At 33.5% G+C, this 22,295-nt stretch overlaps 1 protein-coding gene across 3 annotated transcripts in view; it reads left to right on the plus strand.

Annotated features, from left to right (window-relative positions):
• The window catches only part of LOC131034768 (transcriptional elongation regulator MINIYO), a 148,808-nt gene that overhangs the window by 16,586 nt on the left and 109,927 nt on the right, over positions 1-22,295 (plus strand). The window contains exons 2-4 of one of the 3 annotated variants that reach the window (XM_057966353.2): positions 13,226-14,273; positions 14,415-14,545; positions 18,998-19,188. In XM_057966353.2, the coding sequence (XP_057822336.2) occupies positions 13,226-14,273; positions 14,415-14,545; positions 18,998-19,188 (1,370 nt within the window). The remainder of the gene's footprint in view (positions 1-13,225; positions 14,274-14,414; positions 14,546-18,997; positions 19,189-22,295) is intronic. The other 2 variants (XM_057966372.2, XM_057966383.2) reach the window with 2 other exon arrangements.

Consider the following 22,295-nt stretch of genomic DNA (forward strand, 5'->3'; position numbering starts at 1 on the left):
ACAAAAATATGCTTGCATCCAACTGTGATACTTGCAATCCAAAAAAATATGACAATTCCCCTATCATGGACATTTCAAATGCTGTTTGCATTTGATGAGCAAAATTCTTAAAAACTTCATCATTCCCACCAAAAATAATATCATCAATGTATACAACCACAACAAACACTCAATCTTCAATAGATTTGAAATATAAATTACTTCCAACATTACCTTTGTGAAAACTTTGTTGTAGAAGATGCTGATCTAGCCTGGAATACCATGCCCTCGGTGCCTGTTTAAGACCATACAAGGCTTTTTTTAGTTTGCAAACACAATCTTCCTTAAGTGCACACACAAAGCGTTCTGGTTGTTTCATATAAACCCCCTCTTCCAAAAATCCATTAAGAAAAGCTGATTTTACATCCATCTGCCAGACTTTAAAGTTCTTATAAACTGAAAATGCCAAGAACATACAAATTGCTTCTAATCTGGCTATAGGAGCCAAAGTTTCATCAAAATCAATCCCCTCAATTTGTGCATAACCCGTACAAACCAATCGAGCTTTGTTTCTAACAATTTTGCCATTTTCATTCAATTTATTTCTAAATACCCATTTAGCACCAATGACATTTTTGGTAGAAGGTCTAGGAACCAACTCCCAGGTATTATTTTTCTCAATCTGAGTTAATTCCTCTTTCATTGCATCAATCCAACTAGCATCTGAATTGGCTTCCTTGTATGTTTTAGTTTCCATTTCAGAAAGCAAAGAAAGATATGCTTCCTTATTATAAGTTTTAACAACCTTTTTTCTTGTTTGAATTCCATCATCTTAATGCTCAATTATTTGTTGTTCTAGATGATTTCCTCTAGCAAACTTAGAAGGTTTCTTTTCACCAATATTTTCAAAAGAAATTTCATTGGCAGTCTTTGAATTTGTTTCATCATCATTATTAGAAATATTTGTTGCAAAATTATTCACACCAGAATTATTTGAAGAAGTATTAGGATTGATTTCAATAACATTATTAGTTTCAACAATAGATTCTTCAAAGTTATCTTCTTGAACATCTTTATCAATTTTTACATGATTGCTTTCAACCACTCTTTTCAATCTATTCTTATAACATTTATAGGCGTTACTGTGAGTAGAATAACATAGAAACAAGCCTTCATCACATCGAGAATCAAAACTACCCAATCCATCATCTTATCTTTTAATAAAGTATTTACTCTCAAAGACTTTTAAATATATAACCGAAGCAGACTTACCATACCATAATTCATATGGAGTTCTTTTACTATTTGGTCTCAACTGGGCTCTGTTGAGAATATAAACCGCTGTATGGATTGCTTCCACCCAAAACCTATCATAAATTTTCGCTTCATTAAGTAACGTTCGTGCCATTTCCTTGACGGTTCTGTTTCGTCTTTCAACCACACCATTTTGTTGTGGTGTTCTAGCTGCGGAGTATTGCCTCTTTATGCCATGCTCTTCACAATAAGCAACAAATTCATTAGAAAGAAATTCTCCATCCTTGTCAGATCTTAGACATTTAATTTGAAAATCACTCTCTTTTTCAACCATTGCCCTAAAAATCTTAAACCTGTCAAATGCTTCTGATTTTTCTTTTAAGAATGTCACCCATGTCATTCATGAGAAATCATCTACAAATAATATAAAAAACCTTTCATTTTTCAATCCCTTAGTTCTTGTTGGTCCACAAAGATCAATATGAATTAATTCAAGAGGTTGTAAACTTGAATATTCTTTTGGCTTAAAGCTGATTCTAGTTTGCTTATCTTGTTGACATTCTTTGCAAATAATATTTTTTAGGTTTTACAATTTTGGGCATATGTCTTACTGAATTCAAAGAACTGATTTTTACAAGGTTGTCAAAATTAACATGTCCAACTCTTCTATGCCAAAACCAACTTTCATCAACCTGACTTATCAAACAACTTCTACCTTTTACTTCCCTTAAGTCATAAACATTACTCTCAGTTCGTTTTTCTTCAGCTATTAGTTTCCCAGATTTAGATTTTCTTATCTCACATCCTTGAGCATTAAAATTTACAAAATAACCATTGTCACACATTTGACTAACACTTAGTAAATTGTATTTTAGTCCATCAACATACCAAACATTATTTGTTTCTAAAATACTAATAATACTCGAGGAACCTTTACCATGAATTTGCACTAAAGATCTGTCTCCAAATTTCATTGGACCACCATTCCATTCTGTAAATGTAGAAAACTTATTTTTGTCACCTATCATGTGGTTCGAACAATCACTATCAACTATCCAAAGATTTTCTCTTGTTGCATGTAAGGTTGTTTTAACAACAAGAGATCTTTTCTCCCTCTTTCTCCAAACTTTTATTTCCTTCTTGTTATGAAGCCTGTCTCCAATATCCGCAAAATTCATGTGACAATTTGTCGCGGTATGTCCAACATTTTGACATTTAAAACAAACCACATTGAAATTCCTTAAAGAATCAAATGAATTTTGGCTAACAAAATTGGTTCTCCTTCTCGGCATAACTTTGCAGTTAATTGCTTTGTGATCAAAATAGTTGCAAAAATTACAATAGCACTATTAGAACTTTCACTTTTTTCAAATCCCAAACCTGACTTATTATTATCTTGTCTTTGTTTAGCCAACATTTCACCTAACAATTCTGAACTTTTTCCAAACTTAACTTGTTTTTCTGAAATCACATTTAACTTTTTAATTTCACTCCTTAAAGCAACTAGTTCACTTTCTAGTTTTGAACAATTTTCAGACTTTAAAGAAGTTCAAAATTTACCATCTTTGCTTGTTTTTTAACCTCTTTCAAGTTCAATTTTTTAATTTGTGATAATCTAATTTTTGGCTTCAACATCTTTCAAAAGATTTTCATTGTCTTTCAATTGTCGTGTTCTTTCCTTCTTCAATCTACTGATCTCATCTAAAGCACAAACAAGCTCTTCTTCCAGATCTACTTTGCTCTCTGCATCGCTGCTTGGATCAGCATCACTTTGATCTGTAGAACATGGTCCTATTGCCATAAACAAAGTTTCAGAAGTGTCAGAATCAGAATTACTAGCATCAGAATTAGTACTATCTCCCTTAATATATAAACTTTTCTTTTCATTGGAAACTTTCTTTGCTTATAAGCGAATTGTTCTTTGTGTTTCTTTTGAACCCTTCTTCCTCATCACTGTTAGCATAAGGACATTTTGCGGTGAATTGTCCAATTTTCCCACAATTAAAACATTTAAGAGGAAGTTTTCCTTTAAATTTACCAACTTTCTTAAATTTCTTTACCAAGTTAGCCAGTTGCTCTTCTAGGTCCTTTTCTGAATTTGTGCTTTCATCATTTACCTTTTTAGTTGATTTAAAAACAGCCTCCCTTTTTGACTCATCATCACCTATCATTCTCATTTAATAAGCTGTTAGAATACCATGAAAATCATCTAACGAAAGTTTGCTAAGATCTCTTGCCTCTTCTATAGCAGAAATTTTTGCATTATATTTAGAAGGCAGAGATCGTAAAACCTTTTGCACAATGGATGAATCTTTTATTGTTTCACCTAGTCCCTTGATTGCATTTACTATCTCATCAACTCTGAGGAGATAGTCAGCAATACATTCCTCTTCCTTCATCTTCAACTCTTCAAACTTGGCTTTTTATGTCTGCAATTTGCCTGCTTCACCTTATCATCTCCTTCATAGATGCTTTTCGACTTGTTCCGTAACTCTTTGGCTGTTTGATAATACATAACCTTCACAAACTTAGTATTATACAATCCATAGAGAATGGCATTCTTTGCCCTAGCATTGTTTCCATAGTCTCTTTTTTCAGCAGGATCAATCATAGTATGAGTTGGCATAGTATATCCATTTACTACTGACATCCAAACATCAAATCCTAGTGAAGACAGATAACTTTCCATTTTTATGCTCCAAAAAGCATAATTAGTACCATCAAACAGTGGTGCCTTGTTAGAAGATGAACCTTTTTGACAAGCCATGTGTTCTAATATTGGAATCTACTTAGACTGGTTAGGTCTTTTTACAAGCACTGACTCTGGCACCAATTGTAGGACACAAACCTACTACTGAGAGCGGTGGGGGAGAAGGTGAATCGGTAGTAGATGTAAATCTTTATGAATATTTAGTCCAAAACTTCTAACTGAAATCTGAAAGTTATAGCAACTGAAACAAAAAATAATGCAATCACAAAAGGCACAAGAAACCCAACTTGGGAAAACCACGGTGAGAAATGTTGCTAGGATCTACTATCCTAATCCAGCCTCACATTTAATTCATTTACAATTATCTTGGGCACCAACCCAAATCAAATCTCTGCTGGAGAGCACCAACCCTCTTAGTCACAATCTTGTCAATCTGAGCACCAACTCAGAACCCTTAAGAGAGCACCAACCCTCTGATACACAACACAAAAATATGAGTACCGACTCAAGAATTTTGAAACACCAACTCCAGAATCAAAATCAGTTATAGAGAGTGTTTACATATATAACAATTATATCAGTCAACCCCTAGATCATAGGAGATCTTGATGCCAAATGTCTCTGTGCAACTGCAAAATGATATATTGAAATAAATGCTGAATATAATCTGCAGACATTTGATGATCTTGTGTTTGTCTGTAACCTTCGCAGCCCCTGTCAATATAAACTCAGAATCCAAATCTATCACAAGAATGCCAAACAGATCACTGCTGCAATTCACACTTCAGAGTACTGTGGCTGTAAACAAATATTATCTTAATCATTACATCTATACACAATGACTGTAAACATTTATCAAACCTCTATGAATGAGGTTACCCTTGTCTGCGCCACTGAAATCTACAGAAAGTTTGCAGTTACTTGTATTAAAAATCTGATCACAAAGTCGTAACCCTTCCCAGATTTACACGATGCATATTCCTCATAACATTTGCTCATTCACACGATGTATTTATTCTTTGTTTCACATTCAATCTTCTCCAAAAACACCGAACTCCAACACAGCATTTATAAGAATGTGAATACCACATAGGGAGTGGTAACTGCCATAAAACTAATTTGGTTCGAACTGCTACAAAACTGACTTATCAACTAATCAAAGTTATTAACTAGCTCGTTTGTTGGAAAGTGGTTATAACCACTATCAACTGTCCCATAACTCCCATACGATATTATAAACATATTTTCAATCACATGTATTTGTCATTGCTGAAGATAATTCTTACAAATATGTTTATCATGAATGTGTCTGTTGCTGATGGCAATATAGAACGAATAGAACCAGTTCCACAAAATGGATATGAAAAGATTGGTAACCAAATATATTGTAAATGCTGTACATTCATCATTCTGTGTTCTATAATCTTATATATTCGCTGTGAACTCTGTACATCATTCTGGAATACTTGTATATTTGCTGTTGTCAAACTACAGAGAACAAAATGTATTGCCAACTCCAGACTGGTAGACATCAATGACAAATATGCCAACACATAGACCCACCTAGCTGATTGAATGAATTCATCTAGGATTAACCATTATGATTCATTGATTGGACAGATTAAAGGAGACTTTTTTTCAATTTGAGTTTGAGCACAAATATTGAAGAACTTCAAGGTTTTTTAAACTCAGTAGGGTACCGGCTATAGTACCGCTAAAATACTTGCTGCTGTTTAAAAGAGGAATCAACATCTTTCCAGCTGTATAATCACCTTTGGTAGGCATTACTTGTGAGTTTGGTGATTTTTTGATGTGAATATTAGCATTCGACAAATGTATGGTTTTGTAATGAAAGATGCATAAAATAGCTGCTGTTTATTACATTTTTTTTAATTTATAAACATATCAGTTACTGCCACATCGTATTTTGACATTAAATATTAGCAAAGGTTGTGTTGGTCAATTGTTTGTGTGTCAACGGAAGGTTGATGCGTGACAACTATTTGTTAAACTGCCCATGAATTGTTCAATGCCTGCAAATGTTTGTGAATATGCCCATGGAAATAAAAGATAGTTGCAGCTGTTCCTAAACACTAAATTCAGAAATATTGATTGGTTCAATGTTCCACCAACTATTTGATGAATTTTCTGGGAGTAGGAAATCAAAATAATTGCAAGTTTGTTGAAATATCTTGGTAGGGACTTTACAATTGGAATTATTTTTCACTGTTTCAACTATATGCTGTTTTATCTCTCAAAAGGTGCTGCACTTTTGTCTTTTCTATCATTGGTGGTGCTAAGGCAGCAAATCATAATCTTTTGGGAGTTGTTTATTTATTCTTGCTTGACTATTCATTTCCCTGGGCGTGCCATTTGATCTCATTCGTTTTGAGTGGTGCTGCGTTTTGGGAATCGTCTATTGGCAATTGTGGTATTCAAATGGATGGATGTTTGGAGTTTCAGTTGACATCTGGATGGTTTTATAGTTTCTTTTGGCACTAATTGAAGTTTCTGAAATGGTGGAGTTTCTTTGTCATTTTTTCGAGAAATAGTTCAAAGGAGTTTTGGTCAAGAAAGGGGGTGTGATGATTGGGCAAGTGGGTAAATGTAAAGGTAGATCATTTGGAGGGAAAGAGAAGGCCAAGATGAGAGAGATCATGGAGACTATGAGTGGGAAAACAAAGCAAAGTTAGAGAGAAAACATGGGAGAACATAAAAGAGAGGAAATTTACTGCACGTTCATCAAGCCAAGAAAAGGAACGATCCATTTTTGGTTCCTTCTCGTATTGTGAAAATAGAAGGCTCATGTTGTTAGTTTTTGGTAATCAGATTAGCAGAAATTAGCAGAAAATAAGAATGCAAGGTAAAATAAACACATAACAGCATAACACACAAGAACACAACAGTACCCTAGGAAAACCTCCCTCTTGGAGGTGAAAAACCCAGCAAGAATAACTCAGATCTGATTACTAATAGGCGCAGAACCAGATTACAATTTAACCCTTCTAGGGCATAACACAAAGCAACTTATCTGAGTTTACAATTCCGATCAGGCTTGATGGAATCGCCCCTAGCACAAGAATTCGATACCCTGTAGCAGATTCGGCAGCCTTAGAACAACTTCGGCAGACCTTAAAGATATTCGCCCAGTTAGGAGGACAGTTCGCTGACTGAGAGGTCTAATTCACTGCCTTAGAACAATGCAGAAGTAACTTGCAGATGCTGATCGCTGCTAGGTAGTTCACACATAGCAGAGATAGAAATATTTGCTTGATAGATTGATGACTTGTGATCCTCAAGTCATCTCACATATATATGAATTCAAGTCTACACTAAACCTTGGTCGGCCTTCTTTAATTTTGGCGCCAAGTTACAATTAAATACAAATGCCTTTCATATGATATTACAAGTTACATGAATAGGTCTTGACCTATTTTGTGTTTACAAGTTACACATATGTAATTCGCCCAAATAGGGCCTGCCCTAAATCAAATTACATAATATCCCAAATAGGCCCATACACAATAAATTTTAAGGCCGAAGGCCCAATTAAAATTTACCAAGCTAGGTCGGCCCAATCAAGGGATACGACCTAGCTACATTTTCAACACATGTGAGCATGTTTTAAGCCAATCCAAGGTAGTTTTTACAATTTAATGCAACTAGAATTATTTTTGCTTCCATTTTTGGCACAATGTAGTTGTTGGTAAATGTTAGGTTGCTAGGTTTAGGTTGTCTTTCAGTGGACCCCTCACTTTCTTTGAGGATGTGGGTATGTAAGGGTTAAATTAACAAATGCTACTGATTAGACTGTGTCCTTGACCTGAACACAAATCTATTGTCTATTAATGAGATCACTAATATAGTGAAAATGCTAGTCTGTGTAAATTTTCGAGGAAACAGATGGATGATACTCTTCAAGATAACAGAGTCATTATTGTGGGAATTAGTGAAAAAGAGTTGTATAAATTTGTAGATCTCAAAACAACAAAGACACATCCATTAACATCAGTGGAAACTTGAAAGTACCAATGTACTTTGGCATGAGAGGTATTGTCACCATAATTATCATTATTTGTTTGTACAAGTAATATCTAATATGGTGGATGGACTTCCATCTATTTGGGAAAGTTAGAATGTATGTTTAGAGCGCTAGATGGGAAAACAATGTTGACATTTATTTGATAGTTACAAGGCATGGTGAGCCAAAGGGGTTTTAGCTTTGGGTCATGCCAATTTGCATGGTCCTATGAACACACTTATAGTGTATGGAGCCAAAAAATTTCATGCTATCAGTTGATTACTTTTCTACAAAAATGTGGGTTTATTTTCTAAAAATAAGTCAGATTGTTTTTCTTTGTAGCATGGAAATCCTTGGTAGATAATTAAATAGGTGAAGATGACAACATTCCAGGATACAATAATAGAGGTCAGTATATCTCAAAACAATTTAAAGAAAAATGCAAACTAGAAGGTATACCAAAGCAATATGCTACTCTGTACACTCCACAATAAGTTGGCTTGTGGAAAGGAGGAATAGGACAATTTTGGGGATGGTGAGGTGCATGGTGGATAATTTGAACGTGTCATGTTGGTATTGGGTGGAAGTTTTGAATACAGCAACCTTCATTGTTAACAAAATTCCTTGTAAAGCCTAGTAGAGTGATACTCTTTAGGAATCATGCTTAGGCAAAAAACCTTTTGTAAGTGATTTTAGAGTGTTTGGGCTGTATTGCTTTTGCACATATTCCTAAGGAAAATAGAAATAATCTATATGCAAAAAGCAAAATGAACATGTTTATTGGCTGTAGTAAGCAGTGTTGAACATTTTGTCATTTATGTCAAAGGTCATTTGATGAGGTTTAGAGATTGAATTGAAATTTCAGTTGATCTGCTTGCCTGCTTGGTTGAGCTGTTTGCCTGTCTGGTTCAGCAGCCTGTGTGTGTGCTTAAGCTGGTTTGCTTGTTTTCTTCAGCTGGTTGCCTGCCAGCTTGAGTTGCTTACTTGTCTACTGACTTGTGCCAAGTCAGATCATGTGCCACGTCATTGGTTGTATTTTCAAAAGCTATTGATTTCTATGGAATTGTATTTATCCTCTCTTGTGCGTTAGTTCATGAGATTGTATGAGTGGAAGCTGTTTGTTTTTTTGTTAACATATTTCTGCATTGGAATTATTTTTTTCCTTTCCAACTATCACATTCATATGTTATGCACCTAGCACATGAGAAATGGTTCGATTTTTTGTTGTTGTTTATTATATGAGTTTTTCAAATGGTGGTGTTATTGAGTTTGAGAATTTCTGAAAGGCTGCCATGGGTTCAAAAACAACTGGCAGGTCGTGATGGAATTTGCAGTCTACAAGAACCGTTTCAAGTGTAAGCGGTTGTGTGTTTAAGATGTTTTGGCTCGTATATATAAAAGACATAGAATTCCTTACATCAGATATGGACAGGTGTTTGAGTATAAACAAAACATTATGGTTTCTTGATATGATATTCTCTCTATGCCGTTTCTAAAAAAAAAACACATGTACGAAATGGTTTGCCCATGGTTGGCTTCTATATTGTTAAAAACAATATTAATTAAAAATTTTGGGGTGTGTATACGATTTTTGGGGAGTTTAATTTAAAGATATGGTGATGCTGAAGTTGAGGCGATTTGCTTGCTGTTGTTGAGATAAGGCGTTATTGTTTTATATATCAGTGATGTGTAAAGATACATTTGTTCCGATTTCCGTAATGTGAAGTAGAGGACTTCATCATGTCGAAGTGTTTAGTGTGGTGTGTAAACTCTCCGAAAGCACTTTGAAACGGGTCTTGGACATTCATGTTTTACTGTTGTGGAGATCATGTGTGTTATTTGGATATCATTAAGCAGAACAGATTATGATACACTAATATTGAGTGCTTGACATTTAAAAAACATCTTTGTTGGTGGCTTATGACTGCTTCCTAAAAACGGCTTTGCCTCCTCTGCATACATTGGCATGTGTCTTGATTTGCTTAGGAACAGGTAATGGTAGCTATTCATTTTTGTTTGGGAGTTGAGTGTAACGGATACTGTGCCAAAGGTTTTTGAAAAAGTATGTGCTGTTGTCATGGTAAGGTGGCTGGGAACTACGGTTTTTTTTTTATGAAGGTTGAGCTGTGGAAAAAAGTGGGCGTAAGAGAGTGCTGAAAGCACTATAACAATGAAGTGATATCGTTGAGTTTTAAAAAGTATAGACAATAATGTATTCAGGAGGGCTGTAAATGAAAAAAGGAGTGTTCTTGAAAACAGTAAGCTATGGAGCCAAACAGATAAAATTTTGAAAGAATAATTGCGAGTTTTAGAAATATATGAGTGCTTAATTGCCTAGTTGTAAGAATGTCAAAATAAGGAGAATGTGCAGCTGTTTCAGAAGTTCCTTTTTGGATTATGAATTCTTTTGCTGATTAGAGCTACAGAATTTTGTGCTTCTGTGATCTTGAGTTGGTGCTTCTAGGAGAGTTGGTGCTCTCAGTGAGTTGCTGCTCACGTTTGTAATCTGGGTTGGTGCCTATCTGTGTCTCTACAAACAAAAATGAGTTTAATGGTAGTTTTACAAATATTAGTGTATGGGTAATTGCTCTTTCTTCTAGAACAAGTTTTAGTGTAGTGAAGATGAGTGATTATTAGTCTTCAAACCAAGATTCTAGGGGAGGTCTAGTGAAGATGAGTGATTATTAGTCTTCAAACCAAGATTGAGTTGGCTAATAAAATTGACTAAAGTGGTGCCATACCACATTGAAGGATTGTTCAGGAAAATTAATTTCCAAAGCCAATGGAAGGTTAATCTTATGTGATTGGGGAAACAATTTGTGCAAGATGACGAGCAAGTCAAATTCAAAAACTCAAAAACCATTGATTCTTGCATGCCATTACACAACTAGAGTTGAAAATTGAGGTGAAGGTTTTGAAGTTGTTGGTTTGCTATTCGTATGTGGATTTAAGATCCCATTCCTTGCCAAGGATATTGTAAAGGATGATTTTTGCAAAAATGTATTTTTTCTATATTTTTGTTTTACAAATGAATTCTCTTGTTTTCTTTGGAAATTCTTGTCTTGTTTTCATTCTTCTATGAATCTGTGGCATTTGCTTAAATTTTTTAAATGAGTTAGGTTCTATATGTATATTTTTGTTTACTTTTGTCTTGAATCTATTGTTCATCAAACTTTCTGCCATAGGGATTACGATGGCATTTAGTTCTAGCTCCATGGACTGGTCTTGCTTTAAAATAGACCCAAAATTTCTTCTTTAGATACTATATTTTTGAGATACTTTCTATGCCAACCCATAAAGAGATTTCAAAGTTTTCAAAGGTTGTAAGGTGACATTTTGTAGACTCTACCTTGATTGTGATTCATAGGATTTAGTCAGGAGTGGGTTCATTGATTTTATACACTACAATGGTCAAAGTATTGAAGTTCTTTGTGACAAGTTCGAGAAAGATACTTATACTTGATGGTGCTTCCATAGCAAACAATTTCAACACCTACGACCTTTTGCTATCAAAGTTCTATTTCAAGTTTTAAATTTTTAAATTTTCTTATCTTTGAAGTTTCATTTATAATTATTTTTAAATTTGAATTTTTTAACTCTGTAACTTTGTTTTAATATGTTGCTAATTGAATTGTAATTGAGAGGAATTAGAGCACATGCTTTTTCATCCACTAAGTAAAGTGCATCTGACTCACTCAAGAAAGGTAGAGGATTTCATATTCATGCATTTCCAACTTGTGTCTCCTTTTGCATAGACAAACTGGCTACAAGGATGTGGACATGAGGAAGTGGGATATTGAGCTACATGCTTTTTCATCCACTAAGTAAAGTGCATCTGACTCACTCAAGAAAGGTAGAGGATTTCATATTCATGCATTTCCAATTTGTGTCTCCTTTTGCATAGACAAATTGGCTACAAGGATGTGGACATGAGGAAGTGACATATTGAGCTAGAGCATATTTACTTGAATGTTTCACTTCCTAACTTGCTGCACATGAGGACAAGCGAGTCGTATTGCTTGTGGTTCTTTTAATATACCAATCCTGACATCATCTAATATTGATGGTGACAATGATAATTTTTGAATATCCATATGACGATGAAGCTTGATAAGTTATGGCTGATTGTTGACATTATTTTTAATTTTAATATATATCATTACGTTTGAGTTTGAGTAATTGACATTGTAGTGTTTTCTATTTTTTATGGTGGTTTTGTTTATTATATTATGCAATGTCATATTTTGAATTTAATTACGGCTGCAAATATGTATATATTTATGATTTTTAGATGATTTGAATGGACAAACCCAAACTAAACCCAATCCCCATTTCTTTTCTTTTTTATTTGATTGAATCCATGAATTGATTCCCTGTATCCAAACGTGAACTAGTACCAAGATTTCTGATTTAAAATTTTCTATAAAGAGATTGAGGAAATATTTTCAAGTGCTAACAAAGTTGAGCTAAAAATTGAATCAAGTCATGAACCTTTCAATGCATTTCCTGTAGAAGGCATACGATAAGAATATTTTCTTCTGCGTGGTCTTCCATGCTTTAGTAATATAACTTTGACTTAACCTCCATCTAGAACATAGCTTTTTAGCTCGCAATTGAATATACCTTTGATTACTACCATTAATATGAAATCATGAGTTTGCTTTCCATGTAATAGGTCTCCGACTTTCATTAATGATTGTGAATTTTATTGGTTGCTTATAACCAGTGATGCATCGCACTATATTATGCTTTAGGTTCATGACAGTAACAACATTGTATTTTGAATGTGTCTAATGTGTGCTTGGTGCCGTGTTGATTGTGTTCTCGTTGATTTGTTTTTCTTTGCTGTCCTTTTTCGCATTTTCATTGACAATTAAGGTCTGTGGTAATATCTTTTAACGTTTGAAATTGCTTCAGCCACACAATAGTAGCTTTAAGTGTTAAAGTTTTTGGTATTTAAATAATTATCATTTGGCTGTACATGAAATTAGGCAGTTTTGATCCTGTACTCATCTCTTTTCTTTCAACAGTTTTATGTCCATCTGTTTGAATCTACTCTTCCATGTATGTCAAAACTTAAGAAGTATTTTGCGGACATTTTTTACTAATAGCATGTACATGTTTGACTTAGCTATGAAAGACATTTTTTACTAATAGCATGTACATGTTTGACTTAGCTATGAAAGTAATTTTTTTATTTCTACAGAAATATCTATTTACTGTTTGGGTTATTACTGACTGTTTTAAGATAAGTGCCACAGCACTGGGCACCTATTAACTCTGAACCAGAGGAGATGGTTGAAGACACTAAGGATGCAGAGGATTCAGGTGTGGAATCTCTTGCTGCTCATGCACGTCCCCTAGAGAGGAAAATGAAAAAAACTATAGATTTTAGTAATTGGAAAGAAAAGCTTAAAATGGAGAAGTGTCCAAGTAAGAAATTGACTGAAAGTAAGAAAATGGGTAAACCTACCATGATAACCTCTATTGATGAAGGGAAAGAACAAGAAATTCCTCAAGCTCTGAATGAAATCAAGGATGTGAAAGCTCTCTCTGCTCAACCGAGCTCAGAATCTTCAGCAGTGAAATTGACTGCTGATAAGCAAATGAAGGGAGAATTATCAGCAGGAATTACAGGGGAACCAGGTGAGCTGGTTCAAATCTCTAAAGAAGAAAATGCCATTGAAGATACGGGCTTTTCAGCTTCTATGCAGAGTGATGATACTATTGCTAGAAATATCGATAGTGTACAGATTAAGGCAAAATTTGACACAACAAAAGAAATAATTAAAGGTCATGCGGAGAAGGCTTATGCTTACAGGACCGAAAGGGAAGGCCTGAAGCCTCAGGTTGATATTGAAGAAATAGATGCAGGGAATCGTGCAGCTTTACAAGCAATGTCAGCAAATGAGATTGAAGAAGCACAGAATGAATTAATTGGTAAGCTGCGCCCTGAAATAGCAGAAATGCTCAGAAAGCGTGGTGCAGAAAAAATCAAAAAGGGCAATAAAGGAGCAACCGAATTGAGTATGGATAAGAAATCTGGCACAGAAGATGGGAAAATAGACTTGAATAACAACCAAAATGATGTTTTTATCTCAGAAAAATCACATAAGAAAGAAGGCTTTTCAACAACAAAAAACAAATCAAATGAGTTTGGTAAGAGATCCTCAGCTGATTCAGTGAATGATGAGTGGAAGGCTTGGAGTGATAGAGTTGAGTCTGTGAGGACCCTGAGGTTCTCTTTGGATGGGAACATTGTGTCAGTAGAAGAGACTGCAATAGAGACCACAAGCTTTTCTCAAAATGGTATGGGATAAAATGCTGTGTACTATTCACCTCTTTCCGTTTGATAAAATGTATGTTTATTTCATTATTAGAATAGTTATTAGATAGAAGTTTCCTATTGTAATTGGTTCTGCTTTCTTAACTGAAATAGAAAATTTGTAGCAGGTAACAATTCAGATATCTGTCATTTTGGTGTGCATAATGTGGCAGAGAGGGATATCTTACGGACAGAAGGTGATCCTGCCAGTGCAGGCTACACAATTAAGGAAGCAATATCACTTGTTCGAAGCACGGTTTGTTCCCCAATTTTCCTGCTCCTTTTAGTGAAGTGCTGCACTATTTGCTTGCTACCCTCTTTTGGTTTCTTGTGATTGGATTTTGCAATTATGAACAATAAGACTAGCTACTTTGAGGAAGAGAGGGCTTTTCTATGAAATAAATTTCAAGAATATTATTTTTCATAAATGTGGTCAAATATGGTTTCCTTTAATGGGCACCTTCATACTTTTAATTGCCATGGATTTAGTTGACATTCTATTCCTTCAGCTTAGCTTGCAAATACAGTTTGCATAAGCAGAAATATATCAACACCAAAGATAATGTTTCCTACAATTGCAGTATGCTGTAACCTGTTTATAATGGGGAAAGCCCATCGATTATAACTAACATACTCAACCTTGCTTTATAATATTTATGGAGGCTCCCTTTTTAGTACAGCTCCTAGTACAGGTCACCATGCTTCACAATGGTTCGAAGGCCAAACAAATGCTTCTGCATCATCTAAATTCTATATAGTGAGCCAAATTTGACTGTTCAAACAAACATGAGAACTGAAAGCTATAGGAGGCTTCAGAAGAGATCATCAAGTAATGCTTAGCATGGCATCATGTAGTGGTCATATATCTAATAACCTGGTTGAAGCAGAGACTTAATGTGAGGATTTAAGATAGACAAGGCCCTAGTCTGTTCTCTTAAAAAATTCAAGTTCCACTAACAAACACTATAATTTTTTTTTGATTCAATTCAATATTTCATGATTGCTTTTAGGAGGAAAATAGAGAATTATCTCACTATGCAAATCATTTGCATTAAATGAATAAACAAACATCCAATGAATATTTCATCTAACTCATAATTTCAATTATGAGATTTCAAAAGAATAATTCCATTAAACAATCCACTACTGAATATTCCATCATACAAGGTACATAATCATTTATGATGACATATTATACAAATTTACAAATTTACAAATCTTCAATAATACGATTGTCACGTGAAATACAAATAATGTCTGAGTATTCAAGTCTTCAACTTTCTTCAATTGCAAGAGGGAGAGCATCACTAGAGTGCTTTTCCTCCAACCACAGACCAGCCGTCCTCTGCACTCCTTCCATCAGGAACTAGCCCTACCCTTCATGAGGGTAGCAGATCAAGAGAATCATTGAGAACATCATGCCATCTGAGAGCTAATGTTGTGTTCAATTACAAACAATCTGTCATACGACTCTCAAATCTTTCTAGCTAATTATGACACAATCTGATTGTTTTGCAAATGAGTAGACATTGTGAACTGACAATGCAAGTAGTGATTTCACATTACTTTGGTCAACGTTTTTGATAAACAAATATGCATTCTGAAATGGATGTATGTCATATGTTCACACACCTCTATCTCAAACTGGCTATCAGGAATTATTATTCACACTCAAGCACACTGAATAGTATAATAGCCCATATATGAGCATAGTATGCATGACACAATCATTTCTATACTATAGAGGCATCCTATCTATCACTGACTTGGCTGATTGGTACCAAGGAAAAATTATTTTGATACAAATATTTAGCCAAGTAAATGGTTATATTAACTAGAAAATTGATAATCCAGTGTAATTCTAATCTCAACCCTTGAGATAAAACATATATGAATACTTTCCAGTTCTGCGCTTGAAAGTTCTTATTAATATTCTGCCTTACATAGGAACTCTTTACCCTCGTGGATATTATAATAACTACCAGGATAAACATTGGTCTCAACTGAAACAAGTTTATGCACAACTAACTTTATGTGCCAACAGTCATTCATATAGTTTATTTCAAGGTTTCTCTGAATTCATAAGAACGTCATATATCTTAGCTTTTAACCATCAAGTACTAAACTATCTCCAGTTACTTTTCTATTATTCTTATTCTATTTTTTCACAGAATCTGCACATATACAAGTCTGCTTCTCATATCACTAGTGATATGGATCAGGTTTACTGTAAACAACAATGTGACACTATCTATCTATCTATCTATATATATAAAATGGGAGTTTACTATAAACAGAACAATCATTTTTAAAGTTCTAAATAAATACAGTGACCCTCATGCAGTTGGCCTAGAGTATAATCAAGCAATATGAAAACCATTATAACTAAATCCAAACTCTTATTCTCTGTTCAAAGCATCGACAGTATGCAGACCATTATAACTAAATCCAAACTCTTATTTTCTGTTCAAAGCATCGACAGTTGGCAGACCATTATAAATTTAAACATATATCCCTTATGTTATAACTTGTATGGGGTTGAGAGTCAAGTATTCAATTTATAATAGGTAAAGGGTAAACTTACCCATTCGCAGAGTACACAAATATGAGGAAATTTTGCATTTACAGTCCTCTATACACACCTAAGAGATTTACCATAAGTTTGCAGACTTCCATAATCACTAAACCATATCTTTTATGTTTGCATGGCCTGTATGAGATCAAATAGACATGCAATCGTCGCACTACGGGTAAGGAACAAACTTAACCCTACTCTGCTTATTCGTAGAGTTCCAAATAATACGGCATATACATACATGTGTGTGTGTGTGTGTGTGTTACCATATGTATGTCATGCACGGGTTCTTCATGCAAACCCAAACGAAAGTGATCACAGACCAAAACAATAGCATAGTTCACAGACCTATGATGGTCTCAATTTTTTTTTTTTTTTAAACATTTAAGAAAAACTCAATGCACTGGCCGATTCAAAGATTTCTTACTAAAACCAATTCAAATCTCATTTACTTCTACAAAAAATACAGAGGCAACTCTTTCCATAATTCTTTCAACATTCCATTTTAAACATTGAACAAATTCATATACTGATTCTTTGAATGTTGCAAACAATATTGGAAAAACAGTTATATCAAATAATCAGTAGAACATACCAAGAATTCAGTATCAATTTCCCAAAGAAGTTGGAGAGCTCTCTCTTCTGCTTGTTCCTGCCATCTCCTCCCTCTTCCTTTTCATCTTTTCCTTCTTTATTGGCAAGCAAAACCCTTGAAATTCCTTCTCGAAATCCCTAGATTCCTCATGTAATTTACTCCCCATTTTTTGTGTACCTTGGGGGTCCAATGTCATTATACACGGCAAAAAATCACTCAAGACATAAACTCATTGAACTTTTAAATATCAACAAAGAAATAGATCACTTTTCAATGTCAATGAAGAAATATATTTTCACAAGCTATTAGTCTTTAAAAAGTTAGAAATTGATTTATTTAAGTAGTATTTGAGATGGTACTTGAGTTATGTTGCTATCCAATTCTCTGTTTAGAAAAATTGCATGCATTTGTTTGGGATGTTATAAGGCCATTGCTTATTGGTCATATTATATGTTACCTAACAAGTTTTTGATTGTTTATGATACTTTTTTCTGAAAGAATGATTTTACGAGAATTTTTAAGGTATGGGCATCTTTAGGAGTGCTAAAGGCACACGCATGCCTTTGACTTGGCATGGTCACATGGTGCGCATAATTTCTTTCAGACATCTCTCTTCAGGAAGCAACTTTGACAAGTGCAATCACTCAATACTCAGTTTCCAAAGTTGTTGACGATGAAGGAAACAAAGAAAGGAATTATATTTACCAAGATTTGTCAACAGGGCGCAAAGTACATTCAGTTACAATAACAGAGTGCTAGGGTAAAAGAATGCTAGGTTCTGAAAAGTAATTATACACAAAAAGAAAGTGACCAGAGGGGCAAACCTAAAGCGGTTAATTCCCAAACTACATGATCTAAACAGGACATCATATTTTGGATTTCAGAGACTGCTGTGGAGCATTTGTTTTATGATAAACATATGCACAATATAAAAAAATAAATTAACCTAGTTCTGTTGTTCTTTGACACCAACCAGACCTAGTATTATTGCTTGATGTTGGTTTACACAAGTCCTGGGAGTAGGATGTATGAAAAAAAATTCAACAACGAATCTCGACACTGGAGCCTCACATAGCAAAGGACAGAAGATGAATTGTTACACCTTCTATAATGGTCCCTCTTGCCTTCCTCAATTGAACCTGTATAAACATGGATCATACCCCTTCAATGAGGTCGAGTCTCCAGTTTTGTCGAGTCTTATAACATCCTACCTCTTGGGCTCTGTACAGAGCTAGCACACAATAAAGGGATCTGTTATTAAACTTCACAATTGTAAAATCACCCTGATTGTTGTTCACAAGTGTCAGCATAGAAGTTTCTGCCTATACCACATTAAGACCCTTGTTTTGGTGTGTTTTTTCCTTGCTTGCCACCTGTCACTGAATCAATACATCTTAAGCATGTTTTGTTACCTGGATAACATAGGCATTATAATGAATTCTAGTTTTAACTTAGTGGGTAGGTATTTCCTCTTGCATTGTGAAGTCACTAGTACATTGCTTTATTCTGATGTTCTAATTGTAATTTTTAAGCTGCAGGTCCCAGGGCAGAGGGCTATTGCACTGAACTTAATTGCTGCTGTGCTTGACAAAGCTCTGGTTAACCTACATGTAAATGAAGGGGACAGTATTGCTAGGTTGGAAATGTCTGCTAGGAACAAATCAGTTGATTGGCAAGCTGTTTGGGCATATGCAATTGGTCCAGAGCCAGAACTTATCTTGACACTAAGGTATAATTGCATCCAAACATCTTGTATTTCAAGTTTGGAAAGGAGTTTCTTTTGTAATGCTATTTAACAATATTTAAAATATCCATTTTTTTGATGATACTTCCCAGATTTTTTAAAACCTTTCTGAACAGTCCTTGTGAGTTGTGCAATGTAATTCCATGGTGTGCTTTTTGACTGTTCTAGGATGAAGAAAATTTGATAGAAAATGTTTGTAATAGTCACCCATAAAAGAGCTGGGGTATTGAAATAGATGATAATATCTTAATAAGTTTTTCTTATGGAAATGAACCTTTTTTATTGTTTTGTTTATGGGCTGTAGTTGTACCATAGTTATAAAAGTTGGACCCAGCAAAAACTTGATAGGCCCAAATTTTGCTTGGACTTGGTGACAGAAAAAAATTGGCAACTTAAAAAAATACTCGAACTTCTTTAGGAAATATAAATTTTATGCTACGTTACTAATGCTGGTTCAGATCTTGGTTTGGGTTTGTGGATTCGGTTCATGGATCCAGTAAATTTTTATTGGGGCTGGGTTCATTTTGGTTTTGTCCGTACAAAAAAAATGTAAGAATCATTAATATTTTATACGCAGCAGAAACCACATACGCATTTCTTACTATCTTATTTTTTAATATACAAAAATATTTATAAACCTTATAAAATGTTGATAAAATTATAAACCTTATAAAATGTTAATAAAATTATATATTATATATTATATAATAATAATTAACTAGTATAGATATCTTAAAGAAATGCCGAGAGATATCTATTTTAATTTAAATTATATTTACTACATACAAAAACATTAAAATTTTATTGTATCTACATTTTTTTCCTAATACAAATTTTTTATTCTAATCTGTAAAATTTGATTATCTACATCTATTATTATTATTTAAATTTTTAACTTCTTATCATTATTAAAAAACCATTATAAATTAAATTTATAAAATATACATTTTAACTAAATTAATAATTTTAAAAAGAATATTTGCTATACATTGTAATTATGAAATTGTAGATTACTTTTTTAAAACATCTTTATTTTAATTTTATATTTATACATTTATTTAAGATTTATAATTTTGGTTAGGGGATATCTTTGTTTTTATTTGGTGTTTATTTTGAAAATATTATTTTTACAATTAATATTAATATTTTGAAATGTAAATGGTTGTCAAGTTTAAGCTAAAAGGAAAGAGTTTTTATTGTAATTGGTTTCTGGATTCAACTGTGTAAGAGTTTTTGTTAACACAAATTTCTACCCCTTGCTGCCATTGTAGAACACCTCTCGGCATATGTTATATAATAATATTAACCGTAGGATATTAATACTATAAATATTGCAATATAATATTATAATATATAACTATGATATTATATAGAAATATTAATAATATAATATTATAATATAAATATTATGTTTGTAAGATCCTCTTGAGTGTAGAGGTGTCAAATATCTTTGCTAGCGGCGAACACTTCACAATTTGCATCGCCAAAAACCCAAACCATTAAATGTGATCACGATAATATAATTTTATAAAAGACTTCGTTAGATCCTTTCCATGTAGAATCGGATCTTGAATTTGGTATGAATCGGACCTAGATTTGACAACTTCATCCATGGATTTAGGAACAAAGATTTTATGCAAAATACAACTACAAAATGTACTAAATGAGTCTGTACTCCATGTTTTCTCTAGGCTTTTATTGTTTAGGTAATTTATTCTTGTTTTCGTTGATTTGCCCAACTTTTATTCATTTGGCTTTTGTTTCTTTTTAATGATTCTTTGACATTCTTATCTATCATAAGTTGGGTTCTAAGCAACCAATCATGATTTTCTACCCAAATTTCAGTGTTCTACCATGCATGTCATCTCTCGACCACCTTGGCTTGTAATCAATCTCCATGCAAGCTTTAACGAACTAGATTACCACTTTGTTATACCTACGTGTAGTAGGCACACCCTTTTTATTCTAGTTGGTGTGCCACTTGTGTCCTAATTAAAGCATCCAACCAAATGAGTCTCAAAGCTTTAATCCTATTTTCCTTGGCTACTGATAATTATTAACCATGTTATAATATATATCATAATCTTTTATTCAAATCCATATGAGTATTATCTATGCTGATTATTTAAAGCTTTAGATTAATTAAATTCATTTAATTTCTAAGCCTCTTTCGTTTTATTATTTAATTCAGTTATTCATCCATAATCCTTAGAACATCTTATTTTATCGAACTCTAAATAAATCTAAGGTTCTCAATTAGCACCTCAAATCCAGGAAGTTGGTAACAGCATGTGCTACTGAGTTAATGATGCTTATAATGTTTGTGGTTGGGTAGTTGCATGAGAAATTTCTATACGATAGTTTGGGTGGTTGTGTTCTGTTTCACAATATTCACTGAACTTCAACTATGAAATTCAAATTTTGGCAAATTTCAAATATTTATATAAAATTCATTAAAATTAGGCCTTGTATTCGTACAAAAAAATGTGTTATTTTTTTCATAAAAGTATATTATTAAAGTGTTTTTTAGGGTTTTGACCTTCTTTTTTCAATAAAACACTGCTCACCGGTCACTCAAAACTCACATTTAAACATGTGACTGTTAATAATTCTTTTGCATTTGGAAGTCGAGTTGATCATTGGTTGAGTGCTAAGACTTGTTGCGACTTTCACCATTCCTTGCATGTCTTCATTTCCACCATTGACATCCATGATTTCATGCATTGTTGCATGACCTTGTGAATGAAGCAACGTTGGAGAGGTGAGTCAGTGACCTTGTAGTTTTGGTGAATTGACAAAGTTTTTAGAGGTGATTCGACAATCTCCATTTGCAATTTCTGAACATCCACAATTTCTTTTTGTCGCATCTAGGTTGCATTCTTTCCTTATGTTTGTCTTATTCGTTTTATTTGTTTTTTAGGTTTTTTTAAAAAATATCTATAGAATTTGGATATAACTTATATTTATTAATATATGTTATAAAGTTTCAATAATATATGTTTAAATTAAGTTATATTAAAAATTGTTATATATATTAATATATGTTTAAATTTTTATTAATATAATTTTAAAATGTTATATTTAATTAAGTA

Source organism: Cryptomeria japonica, chromosome 5, assembly GCF_030272615.1.
Source record: "Cryptomeria japonica chromosome 5, Sugi_1.0, whole genome shotgun sequence".
Lineage (NCBI taxonomy): Eukaryota > Viridiplantae > Streptophyta > Pinopsida > Cupressales > Cupressaceae > Cryptomeria > Cryptomeria japonica.